General features: G+C 40.9%; 6 protein-coding genes across 10 annotated transcripts; 1 reads left to right on the forward strand and 5 right to left on the reverse strand.

The window, feature by feature from the left end:
* Positions 1-1262: 1262 nt before the first annotated feature.
* mrpl12 (mitochondrial ribosomal protein L12) lies at positions 1263-4187 on the reverse strand. Its single transcript, XM_026324108.1, has 5 exons — positions 4012-4187; positions 2615-2813; positions 2422-2496; positions 2034-2171; positions 1263-1884 (listed from the first exon to the last, which is right to left on the reverse strand). Exons 1-5 carry the CDS (start codon positions 4068-4070, stop codon positions 1768-1770), a joined length of 588 nt encoding a protein of 195 aa, XP_026179893.1. The 5' UTR covers positions 4071-4187; the 3' UTR covers positions 1263-1767.
* Positions 4188-4991: 804 nt separating this feature from the next.
* On the forward strand, positions 4992-6321 carry LOC113141285 (methyltransferase-like 26 B). The gene is made up of 6 exons (XM_026325608.1): positions 4992-5191; positions 5434-5596; positions 5743-5802; positions 5929-5996; positions 6107-6185; positions 6260-6321. Exons 1-6 carry the CDS (start codon positions 4992-4994, stop codon positions 6305-6307), a joined length of 618 nt encoding a protein of 205 aa, XP_026181393.1. The 3' UTR covers positions 6308-6321.
* An 87-nt stretch (positions 6322-6408) lies between these two features.
* On the reverse strand, positions 6409-15063 carry hgs (hepatocyte growth factor-regulated tyrosine kinase substrate). 5 transcript variants are annotated; one of them, XM_026325603.1, is made up of 20 exons: positions 14909-15063; positions 13900-13984; positions 13689-13764; positions 13410-13502; positions 12732-12855; positions 12284-12336; positions 12001-12069; positions 11740-11864; positions 10774-10885; positions 10448-10546; positions 10264-10359; positions 10087-10125; positions 9838-10002; positions 9507-9720; positions 9235-9407; positions 9007-9147; positions 8501-8684; positions 8232-8368; positions 7941-8123; positions 6409-7748 (listed from the first exon to the last, which is right to left on the reverse strand). In XM_026325603.1, exons 1-20 carry the CDS (start codon positions 14943-14945, stop codon positions 7635-7637), a joined length of 2319 nt encoding a protein of 772 aa, XP_026181388.1. In that variant the 5' UTR covers positions 14946-15063; the 3' UTR covers positions 6409-7634. The 5 variants fall into 5 exon arrangements, with proteins under 5 accessions (XP_026181388.1, XP_026181390.1, XP_026181392.1 ...); XM_026325605.1 differs by having other exon boundaries at positions 7607-7748; positions 12732-12849; XM_026325607.1 differs by having other exon boundaries at positions 7607-7748; positions 9507-9717; positions 10774-10858.
* A 1683-nt stretch (positions 15064-16746) lies between these two features.
* cldnk (claudin k) lies at positions 16747-17608 on the reverse strand. Its single transcript, XM_026325834.1, has one exon. The coding sequence runs from the start codon at positions 17568-17570 to the stop codon at positions 16923-16925; it is 648 nt and encodes a 215-aa protein (XP_026181619.1). The 5' UTR covers positions 17571-17608; the 3' UTR covers positions 16747-16922.
* A 1553-nt stretch (positions 17609-19161) lies between these two features.
* On the reverse strand, positions 19162-22764 carry btr02 (bloodthirsty-related gene family, member 2). The gene is made up of 7 exons (XM_026325832.1): positions 22627-22764; positions 20960-21232; positions 20789-20866; positions 20419-20667; positions 20182-20329; positions 20059-20085; positions 19162-19726 (listed from the first exon to the last, which is right to left on the reverse strand). The coding sequence occupies exons 2-7, from the start codon at positions 21227-21229 to the stop codon at positions 19182-19184; spliced, it is 1317 nt and encodes a 438-aa protein (XP_026181617.1). The 5' UTR covers positions 21230-21232; positions 22627-22764; the 3' UTR covers positions 19162-19181.
* A 414-nt stretch (positions 22765-23178) lies between these two features.
* LOC113141406 (GTPase IMAP family member 9) lies at positions 23179-24828 on the reverse strand. Its single transcript, XM_026325806.1, has 2 exons — positions 24726-24828; positions 23179-24264 (listed from the first exon to the last, which is right to left on the reverse strand). Exons 1-2 carry the CDS (start codon positions 24742-24744, stop codon positions 23240-23242), a joined length of 1044 nt encoding a protein of 347 aa, XP_026181591.1. The 5' UTR covers positions 24745-24828; the 3' UTR covers positions 23179-23239.

Consider the following 24828-nt stretch of genomic DNA (forward strand, 5'->3'; position numbering starts at 1 on the left):
TCATAGTGTTCAAATAAACAGTTGTCAAGAATAGATGCAGCAGTCCTATTAGATCATGAAATCTCAGAGACACACACACAGTGAGGAGGTCAAAACCATGCTCCCATTCCAAAATCATGCTTTCATTTAACGCCAATAAGTAATTTTGTGTTTTTCCTGAAGACCAAGTGCAAGTTTTGTTTCTTAGATGTGACATGGTTTTAAATAAGTAGTGCAGCAGTGGTATCAATGGGCAGACTGGCACTGCACTGTGTGCTGAGTCAGAGGCAGACTTGGAGAAAGGGGACTCACGACTGATAGAAACAGTAACTGGATACCCCCTTCCAAGAGCAAAGGCAAGACATGAGCAAACACTTGGTGCTGCAGGGTCAGACACAGGCAGACACGTGTAATAACAACCAGCAACAGTCTTCTCAATCTGAGCGAATAAACTGTAAAACAGTTGAGCTGTTGACAAAGACTCAGCCACAATAGCATCCACATGATCCTTATTTCCAAAATGTTTTTATATATTTGTTGGTTACATTATAGCCAGTGATTTATAGACAGAGCTTATTATTTGAAATTCTATTCTACCATTGCCAAGAATTAATTTGATGTTCTCTAATCTGTGAAAGATTCAGAAGTCTACGGTGTTTGTCTACTAAATTACGTGCAAGACCTCAACATATTTTACATGTCGCTTGATTTTAGTGTCAGTTATTTTCATCCAGCCAAAACCGAGCCTGCGACTTGATTTGATATAATGTGCTGTCTCCCAACCTGAAACCATCATCACCAACACAGCAGGGTTTCCTTTTCAGCGCATCATCCTCCAGGACAATTTTCTCCCTCACCAGGTCTCACCTGGACTGACCTGCAGTTTGTTCACTGAGAGGAGTAGATGATACGTGCTTCACAAACTTAGTCAGTTGTGAGTCATGCTTCCTCTTGATATTTCATCCCAACAACAAGGTGCTCATCACCCTCTGTTCTCTCTCTCCTCCATCTCTGCTAGCATTTGTTTTTGCGAAGTACAACAGATGTTAAAGCTGTTTTTCTTTGACGATATACTGTAAACAAAATTAATGTCTGTCGTAAGTCAAGAAAATAAAATACACTGAATTACACCTTAACATGTCAGGGTCCTGGTACTGCAACTGGTGTCTACCTGCATGTCAAAATGAAATCAGCCACTCATCCTGTCTGAGGTAATAAAGAGATATCTTCTGACCTCCAGTGGTCAGCAGCAGTACAGCAGGGTGCAATCTACTGAAGGCAAAGATATTCACTAGCTTTAATTTCACTTGTACCAGCTTGCATAAAATCAACCAAATCAATGTAACACACAGGAAAGGCAAAAATATGGATATTTTAACTTTAATCACCTTATTATCAAGTCTATGAGCACTATCAGAAGTGATCCCCGCCATGTTAGTGCCTGGTGTTCCTCAACATAGGGAATGGAAACCATGTCCCTACAGCATCACCTTTGCTTCTGTGTAAGGTGTAACATACACACACACACTGGCCAACTGATTTTCTTGGCATCGGGGCCAGTATTTCAGCAAGTATCAAACAGACAGATGAACATATAAATGGACAACAGGGCAGCCATTTGTGCAGGTTGAGTGCCTGGAAAGTTCAGTCAGAGTTGTACCGCCCCACCTGATACTATTGAGACTGTACTGATGTCAGAAGGCATTGTTTTGCCTTCTTATCCTCGCTTCGTGTAAAAAAAAAAAAAACAAAAAAAAAAAAACAATGAAGAACGAAGAAGTGCATGATCTATTCCAACACCACAGTGCCGCCTGCTGCCTCCAGGGCTGCTTTCAGTTTTTCTGCCTCTTCTTTGGATACGTTGGCCCGGATTTCTTGGGGAAGAGACTCCACTAGTTTCTTTGCCTGATTTAGCAAGGACAGAAAAAAAGCAAAATTTAGTGACAGCAGATTAGCACACCCTTATTGCATCCTTAGCATAACTACTGGACAAAACCTCCACAGAGTAGCTTCAAAAGCAGGACTGAGCACTGGACACTAATGATGAGACTTACCTGCACCAGGTTCAGGCCTTGGATGCAGTTCTTCACTTCCTTTATAAGTTTTACTTTTTCAGCAGCGTTTAGTTCTGTCAATTTTACTGTGAAATGAGTCTTCTCTTTCTTCATTGGTGCCTCCTCCTCTTCTGTGCCCTAGTTTCACACAGGGGAAGAATTAGTATATTTATTGGTGCACAAGGACTGCAACTGTTAGCTGCTACTAAGAAAGTCTAGACACTGGCATGAAAACAATAATGGATCAGTGAAGCCTGTAGTGATCACTGTCAGAGAAATGTTGATGCAGCGTTACAGTATATTGTTGCAGTAGATGAAGCTGTAACAGGAGAGGTTATACTGCCGCTCCTCTGTAACTGCTTTAAAACTAGTCTGTAATGATTCTCACGTGTGCTGCAGGTAGTGGTGATGCAGCCACCGCCCCCATCGGCATCATTCCAATATCCTGAATGTTCAGAGTTTTCTGCAAACAACAAAAAATAAATACTCAACAGTCACTCAACGTGGCAAATGACACAGCTGAGCCACAATAGTCTGTCTGACAAAGCGTGCTGTGGCTTCATTCCCTGTTTCCCACAAACCTTGAGGAGCTCATTGAGGTCCGACACCTCTAACAAAGTGAGGCTGGCGATGTCGCTGACGAGCTGTTGGATTTTGGGGGAATACTGCTTGGGCGCGCCATCTAATGGAGGGGTGGCAATGGCATCTGAATGAACGACTGGACTGGTCTTCAAAAGCCTGAGAGCACACAGGGCTGGTGTCTGCTGCTGAATCTGTTGCCTGAAAATGACAATGACTAGTTGAGTCGGGTTCTTCAGGACAAAACACATCATTAGCTGAGAACATCTGCAGTTCAAATCTGGCATCAGAATACATCTGTGTCTATCCTGATCATATCTGATCAGACGTAACGCAGCAGCTTTATCAGTGACTGTTGTTTATCAAAAAACATCAGCTTACAGTTAAAGAACATTGTCACTGATGATGCACTGCTGATCGTTTAATCCAAGTGTACCCAAACAATCTGTATCATAATCCACTGTCACACATGTATCTAGAGCAGGTAAAATGTATTAAACTCACAAATGATGCATTTCAAGTGTTTGAAAAGCAAAGAGTCCCAACCTTCAGTAGCCTGTAAAACAATTAGAGCCCACATAGCAGCTTGACACCAGCTCAGCTGATTATTCCTTCTCAGGGAGGTTTAACTGCACAGTTTAAAAAAAAAAAAGCTACAACATTTCAGAGTAAAGATCAAGCTAAAATACCAAATTAGAAAATTTACTGGTAACTATTTTGATATTGATTATTACTCCTCTGTTGCAGCTTCTTAATTGCACAATATGGCAGTGGACTTAATACATTCAATGAATGGGCATTAATCTTAATTCAATTCATAGACCAAACAAATAATCAGCTGGGTGTCAGAGGCAAGAAGCAGCTATTATGGCCAGTTGTGGCTGCTTCCTTCATATTTAACCTTTAGGTCACATTAGCGGCCACATCTTTGCTCAGCAACAAGGCTGGAGATGCGGCTTGAGCTGATGTGAGCAGGGAAAACATGGATTTCCAGCTGCAGAGGTTTGACCTTGGCTGTCAGAGGAACAGCAGCTTAACAAAGGACCACATCGATCTCGTTTTTACAGCCGAGCTAAAGACTCGGCTACGTGACTCACAGGATTAAATGCAGCGACCAGTCGGTCATGGTTTTAAAACTGTAACATTAACATGAAGTGCTGGCTAAAGTTAGCGGCTAACAGTCTCCGACTAAACACTGTGGTGTGAAACCTGCAGCCTCTTTCCAAGCGCAGACAAAAAAAAAAAACACTTTCTACATCTCCACAGCATACAGAAGTCACGGCTTGTTTAAAACACAAGTCACCGGCAGCAGTCACCGGCTGTCTGCCCTTGACGCTACACTGAAGCACCGTTACCGCAGCTCCGGTGTTTCGTGAGTGACTATGGCACGTAACGTTACCGCTGTGCGGCGGCTGCAGCCCGCAGCGCGGACCGGAGGCAGCGTCTGGTGCAGTACATGCTAACGACAACTGGAGCCGATTTATCCCGGTGTCCCTCTGAAAACACTGCAGGTCTGTGGCGGCCAGGTCCCTTCCAATCCCTCTGCCTCAAAAGCACATGGCGTCCCCTCTCGTCCTGACCTACCCACAATGCATTGCATGACCTGTGAGAACATCTACGGGGGCCCATAAGGTACATGAAAAATAAATTACAAATATATATAAACGATAGATGAAACCAGACTTCACTCAAATAATACAATAATATAAACATAGTTCTTTAGAAGTAAATGTCCTTAAAGTATATGAGTATTATCAGTAAAGTGTAGTAAAGAAAACCTCCGCTGTTGAAGTTCTGACACTATATGTACTATTAGTATGGACTTTTATTAAGCATTGACTTATTTGGGCCCCTCTTATTAAATTAAATCATGTAAGGGAAATGTCTTTGTGTTGTTGTTTTATTCAATATGAAATACTAACCTAAAAATAACCAGTTAATCTAAGTATCAAATTGTGATGTAGTGTAGTGTAATAATGTATATTGTAAACTAGAATTACTAAAGTACAGTACTTGAGAAATTGTATTTATTGTCCACCATAGAATAATACTATCACGTTACCTTGTTAATTCCTGTACATAAGTAAAACACAATAAATAATACAAATTGAATCACTCTGTTTTCTTTGCTTGTGAGCCACCTGTACTCTTATCAGTGTTGGACAAAGGAGAGGAGCACAGAGGGAATCCTCTTAACTAGATAATCCCTGCACCCATCTGCTGTTACAGCCATCCAGCACCATGTCATTTTGCTACAAGTCTCTGTCAGCCAGCAGGTACAACATGAAGGATCCTCTGATAAAGTTTAAAAAATCAATGAAAGGTCTTACAGCAAAAGATGAAAGAGTGACCTGTTTTTCTTCTTCTCCCCTTCAGATCATGCTGCTGTCTCCTCAGGCCGAGAGGAACTGGGAGGACCTGTGCTCAGTGCTTGAAGATGTGTTGGAAGAGCAGGCCCACAGGCAGCTGTTTGCCGTAGAGCTGGGCTCTGGAACAGGACAGCATGTCATACGGTTTGCTCAGAAGATGCCCTTCGTCACCTGGCAGCCATCAGATATCAAAGAAGAGTCTCGGGACAGGTTTGTGTGTTACAAAGAAACTCTCTCTGCAGTTGTGTCATAGACACATTCAGCAATCAATCAATAATCAAAATGAATTGCTTCAATAGTGATACTATTAGCTGTGCTACAGTAAGCTTCATGGGTGAATTTCCATTTCATACAGTAATATATAAATATGAAAAGGTAGTAAGTGATTTATGAGAACCTAAAGAATTTGCCAAACAAAACGGTAAGATAAAGTCTGCACCCCCTATTTACAGTATCAAAGCGTACATTGCTGCAACCCATGCAAAGACAGTGCTGCAACCTGTCCACCTGGATGCCAGTGAACCATGGGAGAAATGGGCAGGCCTTTCTCGAAGCTCCTGTGACATTGTCATTGCCATTAACTTGCTGCAATACAGCTCTTTCAAAACAGCAAAGGTAGGACACTGACATCCAATTTTTGAGTAACAGACAAGAAAAACTGTTTGACACAAATAGACTGGCTCATTTATTAGATTCAAAACAAAGAAAATCAGTTGAAACGTGCTACTCCCTGTGATATTTTTATTTGTTAATTTTCCAAGGGTGTTTTCAATGGAGCAGGTCAGATCCTACGACAAAATGGCCTTTTGATAACATATGGAGTGAGTGCCAAAAGTAGTTTTAAGTTTATTATACATGTAAAATATCACCATTCATTATTTGTGAAGTGCTAATGTCTGACATGTACTTTAATAAAACAACACCTTTCCATCTCAAATATGTCCCAGGTGTTTGCTATTAATGGGACCATTACACCAAGCTGTAACGAAAACCTGGATGCAGAGCTTCGAAAAATGTGAGTGGACATCCATTTTTAGTTTTAGAATACTAGTCAAAGACGATAAATGTGTTTAATGTAAAACTGTTGATTCAGTCTAAATAGACTGACGTGTCAATCTGTGACAGAAATCCAGACTGGGGCCTTCCAGACATCGATGTGTTGAGACAGCTGGCCTATGGGAATGGGATGCGTATGGAGAGAATAGTGAGTCACATGCTACTGTTTGGATGATTGGTAATAAGAATTTCATTTTTACCCATGTAATGTTTTATTTTCAGATTGAGATGGAAGAATACTACAAGTGCCTCATCTTCAGAAAACTTTAAAGAGGCTAAACTGCACAAAAAGGAAGTTTATTTGTATGCTGTAATTCCCAATTCATATGGAAAAATGCATTCACTGTTATTGTACACAAAAAATGAAGCAATTGACAATAAGAACCAGATATTTATTAAATATAATTTTAAAATTACTTTAAGGTCAGATGAGATCAGCATGACGAAACAGAGTTTACAGATAGCAACTAAAAGGTTACAGAAATCACAGAGTGTGATACATGCGGCACATCATGTTCACTCTGCAAGCATTTCCACATTTGGAGAGCCAGAAGAAGTGCCCATCTGTACTTACAATGTACATAACTTCATCTGTGACAGTCGCAACCAAATGTACATGGGTTGGGGAGCCTGGAGGCAATATCATGGTCCTATGATTCTCTCAGTCTTGTCTTTGAGTGTTCTGCTCTGAAACATGACTAATTTTAACAAATGTCCACAGTGATATTAAATAGTTCATAGATTTCGTTAACATGTATATCTTTTGGTTACAGGGTGTGAAATTTGAATGATTTAATCTATGAAAGTATATTTAGTGAAGGTTAAACCACACCAAGCTAAATTTAACAATCCCAGCAATATGTATGAGTCCTGTCAGATGTTTCTGCTCAGAATCAAGACTAAGAAACCCAATAGTCAAAGCAGTGCATACAAATAAAGGCCAAAATAACATAAGATGACCCCAGTTCGAGACTGTGTGTATCTAATGGGATTACACCAGAAAGTACAACCAGAATGTCGAGTGGTGAACCTGATGGAGAGTCATTGGGTTTTATTTCAGGTCTTTGACTGTGCTTTCTCTGCCAAGATGGAACTTTATCCACAAACCCACAACCTCTCAGCATATGCAGATCTCAGTCACTTCACTTCCAGTCCAGAAATTAAAATTTAACATGCAATTTCTGCTTTAGAAAAATATGAGAGAAAGAATGGTTATGCCTTTTTTCCTTCTTAACCATCATGTTTTCATTTTTAACTTTAATACCACTGACTATTTCTGAGATTTTGTTATTTATTTAGTGAGGAAATACTACATACATATCAGTTAAAAGAGAAGGAAAGAGGGTGGAAGGGTCTGGGTTATGGTGCTTTCTCTTGCTGCTTCACCCACATTACCATACTTTAGTGGGGAAGAGGCAAAGGAGTGCAACAGTTCTGCAACATCATCACAATATTTCACATTGCCACAACATCACAGCAAAGTGGATGGTAGGAGGTGTGTTTTTTCCAGAGGGCATCCTCAGAGTCCAAAGTGGAAGGGGGGAGACCAAAGGAGGAGAAAGGGTGTAGTGTGTCAGACCCTGCAGTGTGACGGCTTTCAGTCGAAGGAAATGAGCTGGGCCTCTGCGCTCCCAGGCACAGCCTGAGGGTGCTGCTGCTGTGCCTGCTGCTGCTGCTGCTGTTGTTGTTGCGGGCCACCAGGGGGAGCCACCTAACAAGAAATGGATACACAAGTAAAACATAATAGTGAAGATTAAAATAAACCACAACAGTGAAATTCAAAAATTATATACAAATTAGTCGTTACTGAAGAGGTTCTTGTGAGGCAGATAGATAAAATATGCTGGAAGATTGTCCTTATAATAAATCTTGGTAACAAATGAAGAAACAATAAATATCTGACCTGCTGGTACATGGGTTGCTGGCCTGGCATGTATGGCTGTTGAGGGGGCATATTAGGGTCCTGTCCTGGCAATGCTGCAATCATGTTCTGCATGCTATATGGCTGGTAGGCCATGTAACCCATACCATTAGTGGGGGCAGCCTGGGACATAGGAGGCATACTCTGAGCCTGAGAGACCACATTCTGCACACAACAGGGACAAGATTATTTATAAATTAGGTATTCTAACAGTATGTAACATATGCAAACAGTATGAAGTAATCAGAAACTGAATGTGAGAGTCAATCAGACCTGGTAGCCCTGTGTGGGTGTGGGCTGATAGTTAGAGTAGGGTGGACTTGCAGTGGGTGGGGCCTGACCAGGAGGAGGACCAGGCTGCCCATTAGTGCCTGCAGCCTGGTACATGTATGCATTAACCATATTGGGATCTGGAGGAGGTAAGGACAGTCAGTCACACAAAGGAGCAATACAACATTGAAGTACCACACTAAATGCTTCATGACTGAATGTGATGCAGTAACCAAATATAGCTGATTTTTTAATTTTGTTGGCCTCCTCACCTGTAGCAGCACCAGGCATGGCCTGGTACTGTGGTGGTGCAGCCTGCCCAGGCTGGTTCATATAGATGTTATGCATAGGTGATCCCTCCACAGAACCAGCAGGGCTGAAGGTGCCCGGGTAGTTGGGTGGCGCACCAGGCTGGTACACCACACCTCCTGCCACACTGGGGGGCAAAGACCCCATCTGTGTAAAAGCACATGAAGATCTCATGAAACATTTATTCCCAAATACTTTTGAAAACAACACAATCACCATTTTATTTAAATGAAAATAAAAATATGACTAATAAAATGAAATGAACTACTGACTGAAATCACATTGCTCATAGTTATTCTAAATCACACACCATTAAGGCCTATATTCACACCAAGTTCTACCCTCTCGATCAACCTACTTATCCAGATTCTGGCAGTGATTAGGATCAAATGCTCCATACAGAGACCTCAACAGACTACATAACTCTGGAATTTGTTTAGTTTGACAACTGATGGAACATACACTGTACCTGGGCATAGGGCAGAGAGAAAGCAGGCATCTGAGCTCTCATCTGGATTGTGTGTTTTTGCTGCTCCAGGCGCAGCTGCCTCTCCTTCTCCTGCTCCTGGAGGCGTTGAATAGCCAGCTGTCTTTGCATCTCCAGGTACTCCTGCAGTTCAAAGACAAACACTGCTGAGCATCATAATGAACGGTGTACCAATATTTACATTTTGCTTACAGAGCCTGCTTTCATTACCTGTTTCTTCTGCCTCATGATCTCCAGTTTTTGTGCCAGCTGGATCTGTCTCTGCCTCTCTGCTTCCTCCGCAGCACGACGCAGCTTCTCTCTGTGTTCGTCACGGAGGGCATTTAGAGCAGCTCGAGCATCACGCACCTGAGCCAACTTGTCCTGCAGTCCCTCATAGTACACTGCCAATGACAGACACAATATGATCTTCAGAGACTGGACACAGAGAGACGATGCAAACATGTACATAGAAACATGCATGTGTGAACAGCTACACTCACGTCGCTTCTCATCTAGCTGGTTGAGGATGTCCAACAGCTGTGGATGCATGTTGTTGATGGATTGGAAGAGGGAGAGCACAGCACTGTCATTGGTGATGCTGCGTCCACGCATGTGGTTGCTCTTCATGCGGTTAAGAAAGGTGGTGACAGCATTCTGCAGAGCCTTCAGAAACTGCTCATGGTTCTCCTCTGACTCCCCATTCTGGTATTGCTGCTGAAGGCAGGGATGACAGGAAGCCCAAGAAAATAGAGTCATTTGCTGTTTGCTCACAGTTCAGCTATACTAAGTACCACTTTTCGTATCTACCCTCAGCACAACCTTTCAGCATACCTCCACTATGCTGACTGGCTGGACAGGGACAAGACTTTCTACAGGTTGACTGATTGATGGAAGTGGCTCAGCCAGTGGCACAGGGGCAGGGGCTGAGGGGGTGGGACTTTTGCGAGCTTCTTCCTGTTTCTTCTCCCAATATGTTCTATTCAGGTAACGGGCCAGCTGCAATATGGTGACAGACATATAAGTGTAAGCCTACTGTGACATTTTGATTAGTTTACAAGAACACAGGTATTGAAGACATACCTCAGGGTCTACATCTTCAGCTGATGGAGCAGAGGAGTTCTGCAGTAAATAATTTACACCAGTCAGTAACAAAAGATATTTAAAGATATTTTTAGTAAAATTAAAAAAAATCAACAGTTTAAATGTTAAAAATGTTTGGTAGTGTAAATAATTCATTATTCCAGGGAGAAGTCTTACCACAGGCGAAGTGTAGAGGGTGCTGACTGGTGGTGCTGAAGAAGTCACTGGGGTGGGATCAGCTTTGGGATACATTGTGTAGGAGTTCTTATGCCTCTGTAAGTATACATGCAGCTATGTGTCAGATCTTCCTTCTATTATCAGGCTGTAAAAATGCAAATTAACATTTCATCATGCAACCCACCATGCGCTCCTTCTCCTCTGCTTCACTTTGGGAAAGGGCAATGGCCAACTGCAGCTCCTCCTCTTCCTGCAGTGCTGCCTCATCTCTCTTCGGGGGCATCTGATGAGAGAGTAGAGCAGTGGTAAGAATCAAAGATACAGGAAGCAGAAAATATGAGAAAGATCAGAGTTTAAAACTTCAAAATTGGTGATGCAAAACAGAGCTAGGTGAGGGCACCCATGGGGAGTGCTTAATACAGTTGACTTCCATCCTCAAATTAATTTCATTTGAACTGATGTGACAACTAAATTGTCAAATTTTTTCACCTATAGTTTCTGAACAATTACCTGTGACTGTTGGGACAGCGGGCTGGTCAGGTACTCAGGGGGCAGTTCAGCAGAGCCTGAGGATGCGGCTTTCCCTTCAGCTTTCCTAAGTGGAGGAGAGAGGGAGGGGTGGCTGGTGAGGAAAAGGGATCAGGGAGGACAAACAACCTTGTAAATTAGGGGAGAACATGCTGCTGGGAGCACAAAGAACTCTCCACAGACAGAACAGAATAGTCAAACACCCAGGGAGTGCAAACCTCTGGCAATGCTGCAAAATCCTCAAACTCATTTTGTAGCAAGAGGAAACGTACACAGGTTTCAAATCTGCGTCAAGATTTGGATCTGCATTTAAACAGACATAGTGGCAGAAAATTGAGAGTACACAAATGTTTAACTTAAAATTATTTGTGCAAAGGTTCAAGGGAGTCATACTCACTGTTACAGAGTTATGGATATTATTTTTGTAGTGCCATTTGTAGGCAAAATGCCTCCAAATTTTGCAGTAGTGCTCAGAGTAGATGCAAGCATGTATCATTTAAAGTACACAATGTGCTATTAGGTCATGGTGATATCAACTATCATAACATAACTATTTCTACATTATGAACTGATTACACACACACACACACACCCACCCACCCACCCACCCACCCACACACCCACACACACACCCTCACACACACACACACCCACACACACACACACACACCCACACACACACACACACACACACACACACACACACACACACACACACACACACACACACACACACACACACACACACACACACACACACACACACACAAATCACTACACACAGGCCCTACAAAAAAAAAAAAAAAAAACATTCAACATAACATGAGCAGGAAAAGACTTCATAAAACCAGAAATGTCATGCTGAAGTAATGTGGTACTTTATTGTTGTAGGCAGACATCATGGTAATGTGCTAAGACACCATACTTCATACTTTTCACTGAACTCACTTGTTAAGAAGCTCAAAGCAGGGCTCACACACACGCACTTCCTTTTCAATGCCAAACTTCGGAATGGTGGAGTACTTAGATGAGCACTTGCCACAGAAAATCTGACCACAGGCCCGACAGTGGTGCTGAAGGAAAAGCACAGAACAAAAAAACAAGGTCAACCTCTGCACATGCGCTATGGATACACACTCCTCTTACTGTAAGTGAATGAACAAACCATAAAATCTCTATGCGGCCTACTTACAAGAAAGCCCAGCCTACCTTTCTTGTCACAACTCCAAACTGGACTCTGCACCGGTGGCACTCCTCAGCATCAACCCAGTCTGGGGCCTAGACAAAGGACAATTCAAATATTACTACAGATATAATGGCATAATAAAAATCACTAGAGCTTGATGTACATACAGTGCCCTGCTCAAAATAGTCCAGTGCCATAACCACTGCCTAATTTTTTTTTTGTGCCCTTACCAATCAATGTATGTGATTCAACAAATAACTCTCAAACACAAACTACTTCAGTGAAACCAGAAAAACAAAATCTCACCCTCTCAGCTGCAAACATTGCATCACTCTCCTTAAACTCTGGAAACACATGACCTGGTGAGAAAGGAAAAACGTGTTAAGCTAGAGTATGCTTGGAGTAAAATGGGTTTCCAAGGTGTTCGCCAAATTAAATGTAGGACTTTTTAATATCAGATAATAAGCGATGCAGTATAATCTTCACGATCAGATCAGTAGGGACGGTAAGGACTACAGTTAATGAGTATGTTAATTTAGTGAGATTTTATATCACCGACAGCAACAAATATATATGTAATAACCGTTGTGTAATATAGATAAATTGGATCCCTGAGAAACAAATTTTCTTAAAATTAACTAAGGTAATGACAACATTTACTTGCTTCATTGAATGGCCAGAGATACTTAGGTGTTGACTAAGTTAGAGTCAAAATTAATAATAAAATACAGATTATATGCATTTGTTCACTTACCCTCCACTTTCATGATCTGGTAAGTGTCTTGAACCACCTTGTATTTGGGTTCATTGCGGAAGGCGTGAGCCCAGGCCTGGATCAAGTAAAGGATCTTGTTCCTGACATTTGGTTCAGTCTGTTTCTAATGGTAAAGGACCATGATGTCAAAAACAAGTATTTACACCTTTAGGTCCTTCTTGTTTTTATCTTCTTCAAGTGTTGTCACAAAACATTGGTACAACTGAGCAAAATGAACTAAACAACACTGTGTTTGATGAGAAGAAGTGGGAAGTCCCTTGCTGTGGTCTGAAAAAAATGTTCCTGTCACAAGACAATGACATCATCAGGAAGTCTGAACTAGCATGGACTACTTGAGTCCATGTCACATGGTATAGCAAGGATCAAATCAAAATATTGCTAGCTCATGTTGCCTCAGTTATCAAGTAAAGAGAGAGGATGAGGAATGTGGTGAGGTTTCCTGCCAAAACACATTCAGCACAGCTGCTTTACTTAGGAGAATCAGGCACAGTTGCACAGATCCTAACCATATAAGAAGTGAAACAATTAGTCAGTTTATGTGATACCAAATATTCATTGACTTTAACGTAATAAATATGAGGATTTGTTTTTTAATGTTATAGTAGGAATTAAAAAGAGCAGGAGCATGAAGCGTGAAGAAATTGAAATGAATAGCACCTTGAGCAGATCCTTTAATTCCTCCATAGTTTGTTTACTTGCCACCTCATCATGGACTGTCTGGCCACAGTTCTTCACTACTGACTCCAGAACCTGAAGTGTGAAGCCACATTGTGATTCACTGCACCAACTATGTCATACAAACTTCAAAGTGGTCTTCTCACAAAAAACACAAAAATAACACACAAACTGAAGGTTTCCAGTTAATTACATTTGGTTTTGCTTTGCATGTTGTACTGTATTTTTTTATGACCTAAAAAAACTATACACACATCTCACCTCAAGTGCATACAGAGCCACATGGGGATTTTTGTCATTCAGCTTCTTCTTAATGGCTCCAATAGCATATTTAGCTCTGCGAAAAAAATATAGCTCAATCAAATGTATAGGCAACACGTGATGGTAGTTAAACTGTTTGGGTTTCTACATTTGAAAAAAAAAATGTACCAAATCCCCAAATAAGCCATGTGAAGCTGTCAGAAAAACTCACTGTGTGTCTCCTTGTCGAATAAGATCACAGATCTGTAGAATCGACTCCCAGTCAGTTTCCAGAAGCAGCTGACTGGTGGCTTTATCTGAAATTAATGCATGTTGATGGTGAATTACCACACCACTGCACAGAAAGTTGCTTACACACTGGAGATTTTCATGGTTTGACAGCTGCTTTTTTTTTTTTTTACCCTAGCAGGTTGATCTGTCAATCTGTACCATCTCAAATGTTTTTGACTGCTAAATTCAATTCAATTCAAAAAACTTTATTTAACCCCAGGGGGCAATTTAAGGCACACAGACTAGCGCAGAAAACATAAGCCATAAATTTTTGGTTTCATTTCAAATGAATGTTAATTTCCAACATGACTGATGAAACTACGCGCACCAGCCGCATAATATGCCACAGTTGCTTTTCGTTACTGACAAATTGTCTCATAGTAGAAAAGTTTTTAATTCACTGTAACATTGATCTGAGATTAGTACCCATCTGGCTAAACATATAGGCCTAGAAGCTACCTAAGCAACCTGTTGTTGACTTTAAAGACTAAAATTTATGGCTTAAACGGTCATAAATGACAATGCTGTTCTTGGCTGCCTGCCTTTCTAAGCCAGTTAAGTCATGTCATCAGTAAAACAGTAACATTAACAATGCTGGTATGAATCGCCAGCTAAAACAGATAAATTATCGTGTTTGGTGATGTCAGATAATTTAGTTAAAGGGAACAGACAGCCTGGTTCAGCCTGGCTAAAAGCACTAATTACATGGGTAACTTAGCTCTGACTAATAAAAAATAATAACAAATATTGTATTCGCTGCTTAATCGGTTGCTAAATTGAGTGATCCCGTCTGGGCCTCCGAACAATAGCAGCCAATTTGTTAGCAGGCTAAACACTAGCTGGCCCAAAAGCCACAGCCCCAGCGTCTGTCAAAACAATACGCTGGAAAACATCGCACTTACTAGTTGGCTAATAAAGTATTAACTTTAATGACTGTGCTGATAACTTACCCAGAAGCCTCTCAAATGTACCGCCACCTTTTCCCATACTGGAGTCAAAGTGTTAAAGTAACTAGGTGTCCTGTTTGATCAACGGAGCCTGATATTTCACCGCTAAGGTTAGCCTGTTAGCTTCTCTGCTAGCACAGCTGTAAACCTCTTTCTAATGTTACTTCCTGTTTCCGTCACAGAAATAGCAGCGCGCACGGATTTCCCCCCTCTAGTGGCAGATAAATAAAACTACATTTTTAAACGAAATTACAAAAGGTTTATATATGTGGAAATAAGAACATTTACTACTGTACAGGTTGAGATGCAGTGACTTATTTAACTTGAATATTTACATGTAATATTTCTTTCTACTTTCTACCCAGCTACATTTCATTTTACATTTACAGTAGAAAACGGTCCAGAGACACAAGGGTTAATATAAGTTATATGAAGCCCCAGGTGTGCCATTAGAGTCTGCATAATTTGATTAATCACAAATTTACCGTAACTTGCTGGATCCTTGCTGGGTTAATAAATTGTTAGAACTGCCCAGTTGAATCCCAGCTCTGTCAGTGTTGTATAGCCTACATGATCCTATGGATGAGTAATTATATTGATTGAAGATATGACATATAATTCTCTGGTACAGTCTCTGTTGTTGGTTGTTATTAAAAACAGTGTTGGTACCATGCCTTAAATATATATTCAAAACACTGCACTGATTATTTACAGTGTCACACCACTTGTCTCGTTATGTTTTTCCCCTTACAAATAGCACAGACTCCCTGACTGCATTCACAACTTTACTCTACAACACTGGTATAGGCCTGCTTAGGTCATGTGTGAGTCATTACCTGGCACTTGGAACACTGGTGCCCATTGTTAATGTGGTGCTGTAATGCTCTATAAAGTGGCATTGTGTTAGTCTGTCTTCAGCTGTTATGGACAGAACGAAAACCACTGATGCAGAGATTCATGTCTTCACAACTACAATAAAATTTGCTGTTGACAGCAAACGCCAGGGTATATTTTCCTATACAATTAATACACTTAATACAAATTGATCTTGGAAAAAAGTATTAAACTTCAAAAGCAACATCATGCCATAATTTGAAGCAGTATATTCCAAGGGTTCTCAATGTTTTTAACACTCTGAAATAGTTTTTGAAACTCTTGATAACCCTTTAGTTCAATAGAAAGATGCACAGTGTCTGGGGGATCTGAACAATGACTTATGAATAAAGATTTTGTCACTGAGGCTTGTAACTTTCCACATTACAGAGATACTGAAACATAGGAATGCATACATGTAGTACAAGACGTACATCATGTGAGGGCCTGTCTTCAGCTGGGTTAACCAAGATAGATGATAGGAATGTAACACAGGCCGTGCTTTGAGGTAATTTGAGATCAAGGGTGCTAAGAGGGCCTGGTTTACTGAACTTGCTGTTAATTGAAGGTATAACTGAATTTTAGAAAGATAATATATGTTTTGATGTTTTTTGCTCCTGTTACAGGGTAGCTGAGACAGGGAAGCGTAGATGGAACATGGGAGATGAAGACCCACACATACACACACACACTTCTCAACAATATGTCACCACAAGCAAATGTACACACATCCCCATTGTTCTATTGTTCCTCTCAACAGGAGTCAATGGTAGTGTTTGCATAAATGAGCCAAACAAAGATTTTCCTTTTAAAACTAGTATGCCACTTCTTTCAAACAAATGAGATTTTTTTCCATAGCTTTATATCTGTAATAGTAAAAATGTGGACACATAAATTCTTTTTTGGAGAATCAAAAAATTTTATTGTATTTTTGACAGACAGAGAAAAAAAAAGGTTATTTGAGCACATCAAGTACGAAATAATAAAATGAACAGCCTCCTGCAGCTTTTCAAAGAATAAAGCTAACTGGAATAACATTAAATACAAAATAATTACAAGGAGCAAAATTGAGAAGAGAAAAACAGGTTTGTCGTTGTTTTGGGGAGATTTGCGGGGCTTGAAGGTAATCAGACATTTTGGGAGATTAGACATAACCTTTCACTTGTGTGGCAGGTGCCCTGCGAGGACTACTTTCTTCACTGCTGAAGGTGGGTGAGCCTGGGATGCCAGGTGGACTTGACCCAGCATAGAGGAGAGATCCCCCAATCAGTAGCAAAGCTGAAGCCCCCCAGCCAATGTAAAGGGCAGGGCCAAGCTCACGCTTGTGTGGAGCTGCCACATGAGGGTCATAGAAATCCCTGATGATGGAGTGGGCAGTCCAGCAAACTGGCACAAGGTAGAGGAACCCTGCAATAGCAAAAAGGGCTCCAGAGATGCGGGCAATACGGGCCTTGAGGCTGTTTACACCGATACACTTAGTGCACTTGACTCCTAGGACCCCCAGAGTCAGACCCAGGCCACAGAGCAGGATGGAAAAGACGGTGAGGCCCCGGGCAGCCTGCATGTCACTGGGAAGAGCCAGCAAACTGTCATACACCTTACACTGGATCTGACCTGTGCTCTGCACAATGCAATTCATCCAAAGGCCTTCCCAAATGATCTGAGCTGTCACTATGTTGTTACCGATGAAGGCAGTGACCCTCCACAGGGGAATGGCACACACTATTGCACCACCCACCCAGCCCACAATGGACAGAATTAGGCCCAGCAATTGCATGCCTGTGGTTGCCATGGCAAAAGTGTTGTTTGACTGAAATAGATTTGTCTTGATTTTATTTCAGTCTTGGTCTATTTCAGAGGGCTCACTTATAGCCCCACAAAGAAATGTGACAGTCTACAGTACAGGAAATGTCGTGCTCCACTGGATCCTCAGTCTCTGAGCGATGATGTTGACGAGTTCAGCTTGGGTCAGACAAGGACAGGTATTCTGAAAAACAAGTAAAAACATTTTCAATCCATTTTTATTCAATACACTATCCAAAATATACACATACAAATATACTGTCAATGTGTTTCTTTGTACAACAACTTACAGCATTAGATAGACAGTAAATTATGAGAAGACTAATGGAACATATATTTATCATAAATATTTGGAAACAGGCTGGGAGGCCCATGTTTAGTGGATTCCAGTGAGAACCACAGAGAATAGCCTTCTTTGACACAGCAGTGGGTGTCCAGTTACGCCTTGCTGGGTGAGTGGATTATCTCAGAAAAACATGAGGAGATTCTGAACACAAGCAGCTTTCATGAAGCTTGCAGAGTGGGCTAGGAGGGCCTGTATCATATATTTATCATAGCTCTATGTAACCATATTTGATCAATTCTGTGAATCAAACCCTTTCTCCAGAAAATCAGCTGATAACATCCTGTACACCTGCCTCCAACACTGAGACTGTTGCTACACTATCACAACTATTCTGACTTAAACATGGATATTAAATTGTGATACAGCCAAACATATAGTAGAAGAATTACTGTGTACTGCAAATTCATTACCTATCACACAAATATATAGTTTTATCACAGTCAAATTATTTTATGACAATTTTGAAAATGCCTCTAAGATGCCAAAAGAAAACATTCAGTTTTTTTGTTTTTTTTTTTACCTCTAATAAAGTATGTTTGACTTTCACTGCTGTCTCTGGAGATGGTCCACACGTTCCGGTTACTGCTCCTTTCCTCGTGTAGATAAGGCGTTGATGTCTGGAGTTGTGAATGACGGCCCTGAGAATTCAGTTCAGTCCACAGCAATGCTGGAGAGCAGAGGAGGCTCTATCTCAGAGGTCAGGTGAACTGCAGCAGAGAGGGTCGATCAGCTTCAACACCCAGAACTCTACTGGAGATGGGGTTGCCCTCCGAGATGCCAGCACAAGTCTGTGTGGCAGTGGGCAGAAGCATGCGCTTGTGTGCACGACCGTGTCAGTGTGTGAATGCGTGAATGTGTTTGAGTGTGTCCCCCAGTGCCTGGTGTACCAGCACAATGCCCCGCTGTTTTTCTGTGCCCTCCCTTCCAGCTCCTCGTCAATATCTGCCGCAACCCTGCAGCCCCCTATTCTCTCCTCTTTTTTGACTTTGACTCACTTGTTCTTTTCTGAGAGCCTTCTCTTTTCTTCTACCCTCTTCTTTCCTTTTTAGGTTTTTGTATAGGTTTCATTGAAGTATAGGGAGTTGGTCGTTATGCAACCTCTGGATCACAGTCCTGACAGGGACAGGGTAGTTCATTGTCGATTTTCATGTTAATTTCTAAAATAATCAACATATTTATTATACAGAAAAGATACAAAATCCATAATCACAAGAACAACTGGAAAGTTATGCATGTTGTATTTGGGATTGATATTCAAATGCTGCAAAAAGTCGAACAAATGACTAGTGGAGCAGCATTTTTGCCGCCATGTAAGCGACCAGGACTGAAGAATGGATGAAGTCTGTCAGAGAAAGTATCTACAAAGGTGTGAATGTGGACTCCAGAGTCTCCACAGAAGAAGGAAACACGGCCTTCTGTGTAGTCCAGAAATATGCCCACCTTTCTAGGTCTCTGCTCTAGAGCCAACAAGGTGACAGGAGAGCTGTTGGCAATGTACTGGCCTCCAGCCTTGAGGCTTAAAGTCCAAAAACCATTTGCAGGGCATACGGTGAACTTGCCCTTCCTATTTATGGACTGTCTGACGACACCTAGGTTCCATTCAATCTTCTCTCCAACCTCCACCTCCCAGTAGTACCTCCCACTGTCGAAGCTTTCTTTGGCCAGAACGTTTGCCACACGGTCAAACCGCTTGGGGTTATCTGGTACCTCCTGAAGTTTGTCTGTGTGTCTCACTTGCTTTCTGTCATCTGAGACAGAAAGACAGGGGTGGGCTGTCTTAGCACTCAGGTTGACATCCACTAAGAGAAAGGGAGGAGAAAAGGTCAAGAACAGGTCAAACAGCAGAAACATATTTATCACAAATCATATTCATATTTCAAAATACTGCACCAGAGAAGATTCTGGGTGGCTGGAAAAATAAATCTCCACTGTGCACAGAACCCTCCATTTGTGACTATGTGATTCCTTCTTTTTTACACAATCCACATGACTGAAGCAAACATGTGGGGTGTTAAAAACATTCTCTACTCTCTCAAAAAGTAAGGAAATACATATCCCTTCCCGTTTTCTGACCTGTCCTCCCACCTCAATAACTTATTGTTATTTTGTTCAGCTGTAGCCAAACACTTACCTGTATATTTCTCTATTCTCTTAAGCTCTGTAAAAGAAGAGACACAAGAAAAGGATGATCATTATCACTGAATATAATGTAGGATGTTTATTTGGAGCATAAGATTAAAAATGTATTACTGACCAGATTTGGAGAGCCTGTTGACTTCGGCCTTTATGGTCTCCATTATGTCTGACAATGTTCGTCTGGTGACCCCAACACAAGGATCAGTTTCTATGATGACCTTGGACCAGTCCTTCATCTCAGGGGGACACGTAGTAGAAATTATGCTCTACATGAAATAAACACAGACGTCAACACTTCACTGATGGTAATTGCTTCATTATTATTATATTATCTGTAGTAGCTGAAGGTGCTTACCAAAGTAACTTGATTAGTATAGTCACTTTGATCATTGTTTCGAGGAATCTTAGGCTCAGATTCAATGATCCCATTCCTCAGCTCCTGGATCTCCTGTTCCAACTCTTTCACCAGTGTTTCGACTCTCGTCTCCTCCTCTCTTTGTCTCTCCTCAATTGCTGCAACAACTGCTTTGTGGCTCTTCTCCATAGCATTTACCAGGGCAGAGAAGACTTTTTGGCTCTCTCGCACCTCTCTGAGATAAGAGTTCTGGTTGGACATCATCATCATTATTATTCAATAATACCCATTTATTTTTTAATGGGTATTATTATAGAAGAAGCTAATGATTTTAGTGACATTATTTGTTTTATAGGGATTTTAAATGTACCTTTTGAAGTTCAAGGGAATATTTCAACCTTTCAATCTTTTGAAGCCTTTCCTGAACCAGTTGGTTAACATCTATAACCTGCAACAGTGACACGACTATTAATACACTAGAAATATAAATGATTATTCATATCACATATCATTAAACTAATGACAAGAGCAATAAAAGTACCGGTTCCTCTTCAGGTGGTTTCTGTGGTCGAGTCTTTCTGTAGTCGTCACAGACCTCTGCAAGAGTGCAGTTGACACTGAGATCAGGCCTGTCGGTAAACACTCTTTTACAATGAGGGCAGTACTTGTACTGATGTCGTGCCCAGTAGCGGCAGAGGCAGGACAGGCAGAAGCTGTGCCCACATGGTATGGTCACTGGGCTGCTGAAGATGTTTCTACACAGACAGCACAAGAAGTGCTTCTCAGAGAGGAGACTGATGGTAGAGGCCATACCCTGAAAAGATTCATAAAGAGATGTCAACGAAGAATATTTCTTTTTGTCATTCAGATGCCCCTGTGGCCTAATTTGCCATTGTGTGTTTTGTTTAAACAGTAAATAAGACAACAGACAAAACCACAGCTTGAGACGCGTCCATAGAAATCATGTGATAAACAAAAGAGGGCATCTTTATGTTTTATTAGTAACCAGCTAATGTGGATAGCTGTTTTTTAGGCAATAATTATGTTATAATATAGGAAAGAGCTTGATCATTACTGAGATAATATATATAATTGAAATCTAAAATATCAATATCTAGTAAATATTGAGTATTTATTATTACCTATACAAGTGTACAGTGGTGAAAAAGGTAATTGTGATATTATTGAGATTGTTGTTACTGATGTAGTGGTGTGTAAGCAGCATTTTACTGGAAGAGGTATTGCCTGATTTAATAGCGGTATATACAGTTAGATAGTTTAGCTTCCTAACCAAGAGGTCAGGTCATATAAAGGTCATGAGATGATTACACTTATTTTGTGAAGCCCAAATTCAAATAGTTTTATGGTGATTTAACAGTTCCCAAACCCAAAAAGGCTGGAGGCCACCGATCTTTAATATTAACATTATTTGCCTCTGACATGTAATGGAACAAAAGTATAAAGTAGCTCAAAATGGAAGTAAAGTACAAGTACCTCAAACTGTACTTAAATCTGCAAACTGCAAATTTGGTCATTTTTGTCATTACGAATATGTTATTTCTGGTAAATTATTAAGTATAATATGAATAAAATATTCAGGTACTAGTCATAAAGAAGTATAAAAAAAGAAGTATATAGAGCCATAAAGAATAATATACAGCCTACATGAATGTTAAAACACCATGATTTTCACCCTAACTGCAGCGCTGAGACTGTCAGGACAAATGGGATGGCATGTTCTTAAACATACCATGTTTTTCATATTATATAATGATATAGAATGAAACCAAAGAAAGACATTATTTTCACTGGTATAATCTCCCCACATTCAAGGCAAGCCCACTAATTATTTTTTACCATTGTGTACTCTTATTAGCATTACTATAGATGTTTGAGTTGAAAAGAATTTCTTTGTGATCAGATAGACCAACAGAGAATGGAGACAGCCAAGAAAAAGATTTAAAGTATGTAGCCAAACAGGTAGCAACCTAGTTGTCTGTTACGTCACAGGGGAGCTACAACACAACACAAAATAATTATATGATATCTTAAGGTTTTTCTCGTTAAATGTGTATTTGCTGAGTGTTGATTGCATTGCACTATGACACCCATGTAAAAAAGGATCTCAGATTATGTAACAGGTTCATAAATGATTCAGAGAAACAGAAACCAATAAAGAAAGACTGAACGAGCCATGTGCAGTCTTACCTGTCTCACTTGAGCTTGTCCGGACACCACTGCCGTTCGCCTGCACTGCTTCTATTCACAGGTTCAGGTTGTAACAAAGAGACTGTTAATGGTTTGCTCTCAACAGGTGCGCTAACGTTTGTCTGGGTTTTCTAGGAAATGAAAACTGCTTTAGAAAATGGTGCTCTGTGACGTTGACACTCCACCCAGCTGTTATCTGAGCTACACTTCAACTAACCTACAGCAAAACACCAGGAAACGTTGGAGGTCATATAACATTTTCATATAATTACCCAGTGAGTGTAAAACCAAAGAGCAATCATGCTTTTTTTTTAAAAAAAAATCACAACATTATTAACTCTCAGTTTTAATCAGCCATGGGATTTATTGTTTTTGATCACTAGTAATCCCTTTAAGCTACAGTGTGTGCCAAAATAGTAGCGTAGTATAGAACAGCCAAGTACATACAGGACAAAATAACTCTTGGAAAAGTGACAAGGGGAATTAAGTTTAATCTAAAGGGAATTGTAAAGGGAGCTTTTACATTTAATCTGCTGTCAAGTATTCCCAAAAGCTACAGTAATTAAATACCAAGAACATATGAATTGAAGTCGTTCTTTTCTTTTTCTTGCTGTCATGGTCGCGGAGTTGCAAAGAATCGGTTGATAAAGATGGAGTTAAAGTTGAGTCTAGCAGGGGGAGCCACTCTGTCCTCCATGTGATTTATAGCAACCTGGGCTGTTCCTCCTGCTGATCCTCCAACTGCACCACCTATAATCCCATAAAGAACCATCCCCCCTGGCCCCTCTATAGACCCAACCAGTGCTCCCATGACAGCTCCCACAACAATACCAGTTCCAAGTCCTCTAGCCAGGGAAGTCCTGAGCCAGCCATTGTCTATCTCAGCCTTGGCTCTGATCTCTGCGCCAACATTGGCTGTGTAGGCATCTTTCCGGTGATACAACTCCTCTGCTATGTACTGCTTCTCCATCTCTGTCCATGCCTTTTCAATCTCTGCTGTTCTTTTCTTCCTGAGCCTCTTCTCCTCCTTCTTCACGCTCTCCTCCGCTCTCTGGAAAGTTCTGCTACAGAAATAGCCCCCTCCTAAAGAGGCCACCATCCACTCTATCTTCTGCAGCAGCTCACTGTCCCGGCTGCGATCTCTCCAGTTCACATTGAAAATGTGAAGGCGTCCACCATACTTTTCAATCAGTTCTCTCAGGTGCCAGTTAGTCTTCTTCACCCTGTCCTCTAAGGCAGCTCCCTCCAGGTTTCCCTCACAGGCCAGGAGGACCATGCAGTGCCTTAAACAATGCCTTCCAAAGCGTTTCTTCATCAGTTTGGGGGTTCTCATGTCATTTGGGGAGATTTTTTCCATGTCAAAGGCAACAAGAAAGGCATGGGGACCAGGGATACATAAGCATTTAGACCTTCTCAGCTCCATCTCCCTTTTGGCTCGAGATATATCCTTGTCATAGATGTTTGGTCCATTGATCACAGCCACTCGTCTACCGGCCAGTTCGCCAATATTCTTCCTGCTGCCAGAAATGCTGGCGACATCCTTAGAAAACTCCTCTCTGTCAAGTATGGCATTGGTTAGTAGAAACTGTGAGGGTCCACTGCTGCCAACCACCATAAGCCTCAATTCTGTAGTGCATCCTGCAAATATGCATCATAATTTGAATACACAAAGGTAACACACATTGTATTAAATGAACAGTTGTTGTAAACTATGTTTGTACATTGACTCCATATAAAATCCTCAGCTTCCAAGTGCACCAAATTAATATTGTATACCATATACAGGTGATAGACAATTAAAACAGAACATGTGAAATGCCTTAGTTGTTTATTGTGAATGCTAATTACCAATATTGCCATTTACTGCTATTTTTCTGTGTTAATGTAGTTTTAAGAGTTTTGTTTTATGAAGGTTTTAAATTTTTTAAAACATTTTAGGATTTTCTTACAGTTCATCCAATTGTTGTTGTAAGCCCCAATGCTAGATCTCATTTAGCTGATAAGAGGCAGAGTTTTGATGTCAGGGGAAAAGAAATCAGAGCAGTTATTCCCGTGTCATTTTCGTTTACTGTCTTTATCTATTAAATCAGTAGTCTTACCTTTTTTCCTCTTATCCATTCGGCAGATTTACAGATTTACAGCACAGATCCACTCTTACAGTTTGAAGTATCAGAAACTTTTTTAGCTCCTCACTGGACTGAG

Source organism: Mastacembelus armatus, chromosome 8 (genome assembly GCF_900324485.2).
Source record: "Mastacembelus armatus chromosome 8, fMasArm1.2, whole genome shotgun sequence".
Lineage (NCBI taxonomy): Eukaryota > Metazoa > Chordata > Actinopteri > Synbranchiformes > Mastacembelidae > Mastacembelus > Mastacembelus armatus.

Excerpts from the sequence above, each read along its gene's own strand:
- mrpl12 (XM_026324108.1), bottom strand. The coding sequence starts at position 4,070 with ATGTACTGCACCAGACGCTGCCTCCGGTCCGCGCTGCGGGCTGCAGCC. Across the intron at positions 2,814-4,011 it reads GCTGCAGCCGCCGCACAGCG|GCAACAGATTCAGCAGCAGA; the intron begins GTAACGTTACGT and ends TGTCATTTTCAG. Across the intron at positions 2,172-2,421 it reads CACCACTACCTGCAGCACAC|GGCACAGAAGAGGAGGAGGC; the intron begins GTGAGAATCATT and ends GTGTGAAACTAG.
- LOC113141285 (XM_026325608.1), top strand. The coding sequence starts at position 4,992 with ATGCTGCTGTCTCCTCAGGCCGAGAGGAACTGGGAGGACCTGTGCTCA. Across the intron at positions 5,597-5,742 it reads GCTCTTTCAAAACAGCAAAG|GGTGTTTTCAATGGAGCAGG; the intron begins GTAGGACACTGA and ends TAATTTTCCAAG. Across the intron at positions 6,186-6,259 it reads GGATGCGTATGGAGAGAATA|ATTGAGATGGAAGAATACTA; the intron begins GTGAGTCACATG and ends TTTTATTTTCAG.
- hgs (XM_026325603.1), bottom strand. The coding sequence starts at position 14,945 with ATGGGAAAAGGTGGCGGTACATTTGAGAGGCTTCTGG. Across the intron at positions 8,685-9,006 it reads TCTCTCTGCCCTATGCCCAG|ATGGGGTCTTTGCCCCCCAG; the intron begins GTACAGTGTATG and ends GCTTTTACACAG. Across the intron at positions 8,124-8,231 it reads CACCCACACAGGGCTACCAG|AATGTGGTCTCTCAGGCTCA; the intron begins GTCTGATTGACT and ends TGTTGTGTGCAG.
- cldnk (XM_026325834.1), bottom strand. The coding sequence starts at position 17,570 with ATGGCAACCACAGGCATGCAATTGCTGGGCCTAATTCTGTCCATTGTG.
- btr02 (XM_026325832.1), bottom strand. The coding sequence starts at position 21,229 with ATGGCCTCTACCATCAGTCTCCTCTCTGAGAAGCACTTCTTGTGCTGT. Across the intron at positions 20,668-20,788 it reads ATTCCCTTGAACTTCAAAAG|AACTCTTATCTCAGAGAGGT; the intron begins GTACATTTAAAA and ends ATGTCCAACCAG. Across the intron at positions 20,086-20,181 it reads CAACAGGCTCTCCAAATCTG|AGCTTAAGAGAATAGAGAAA; the intron begins GTCAGTAATACA and ends CTTCTTTTACAG.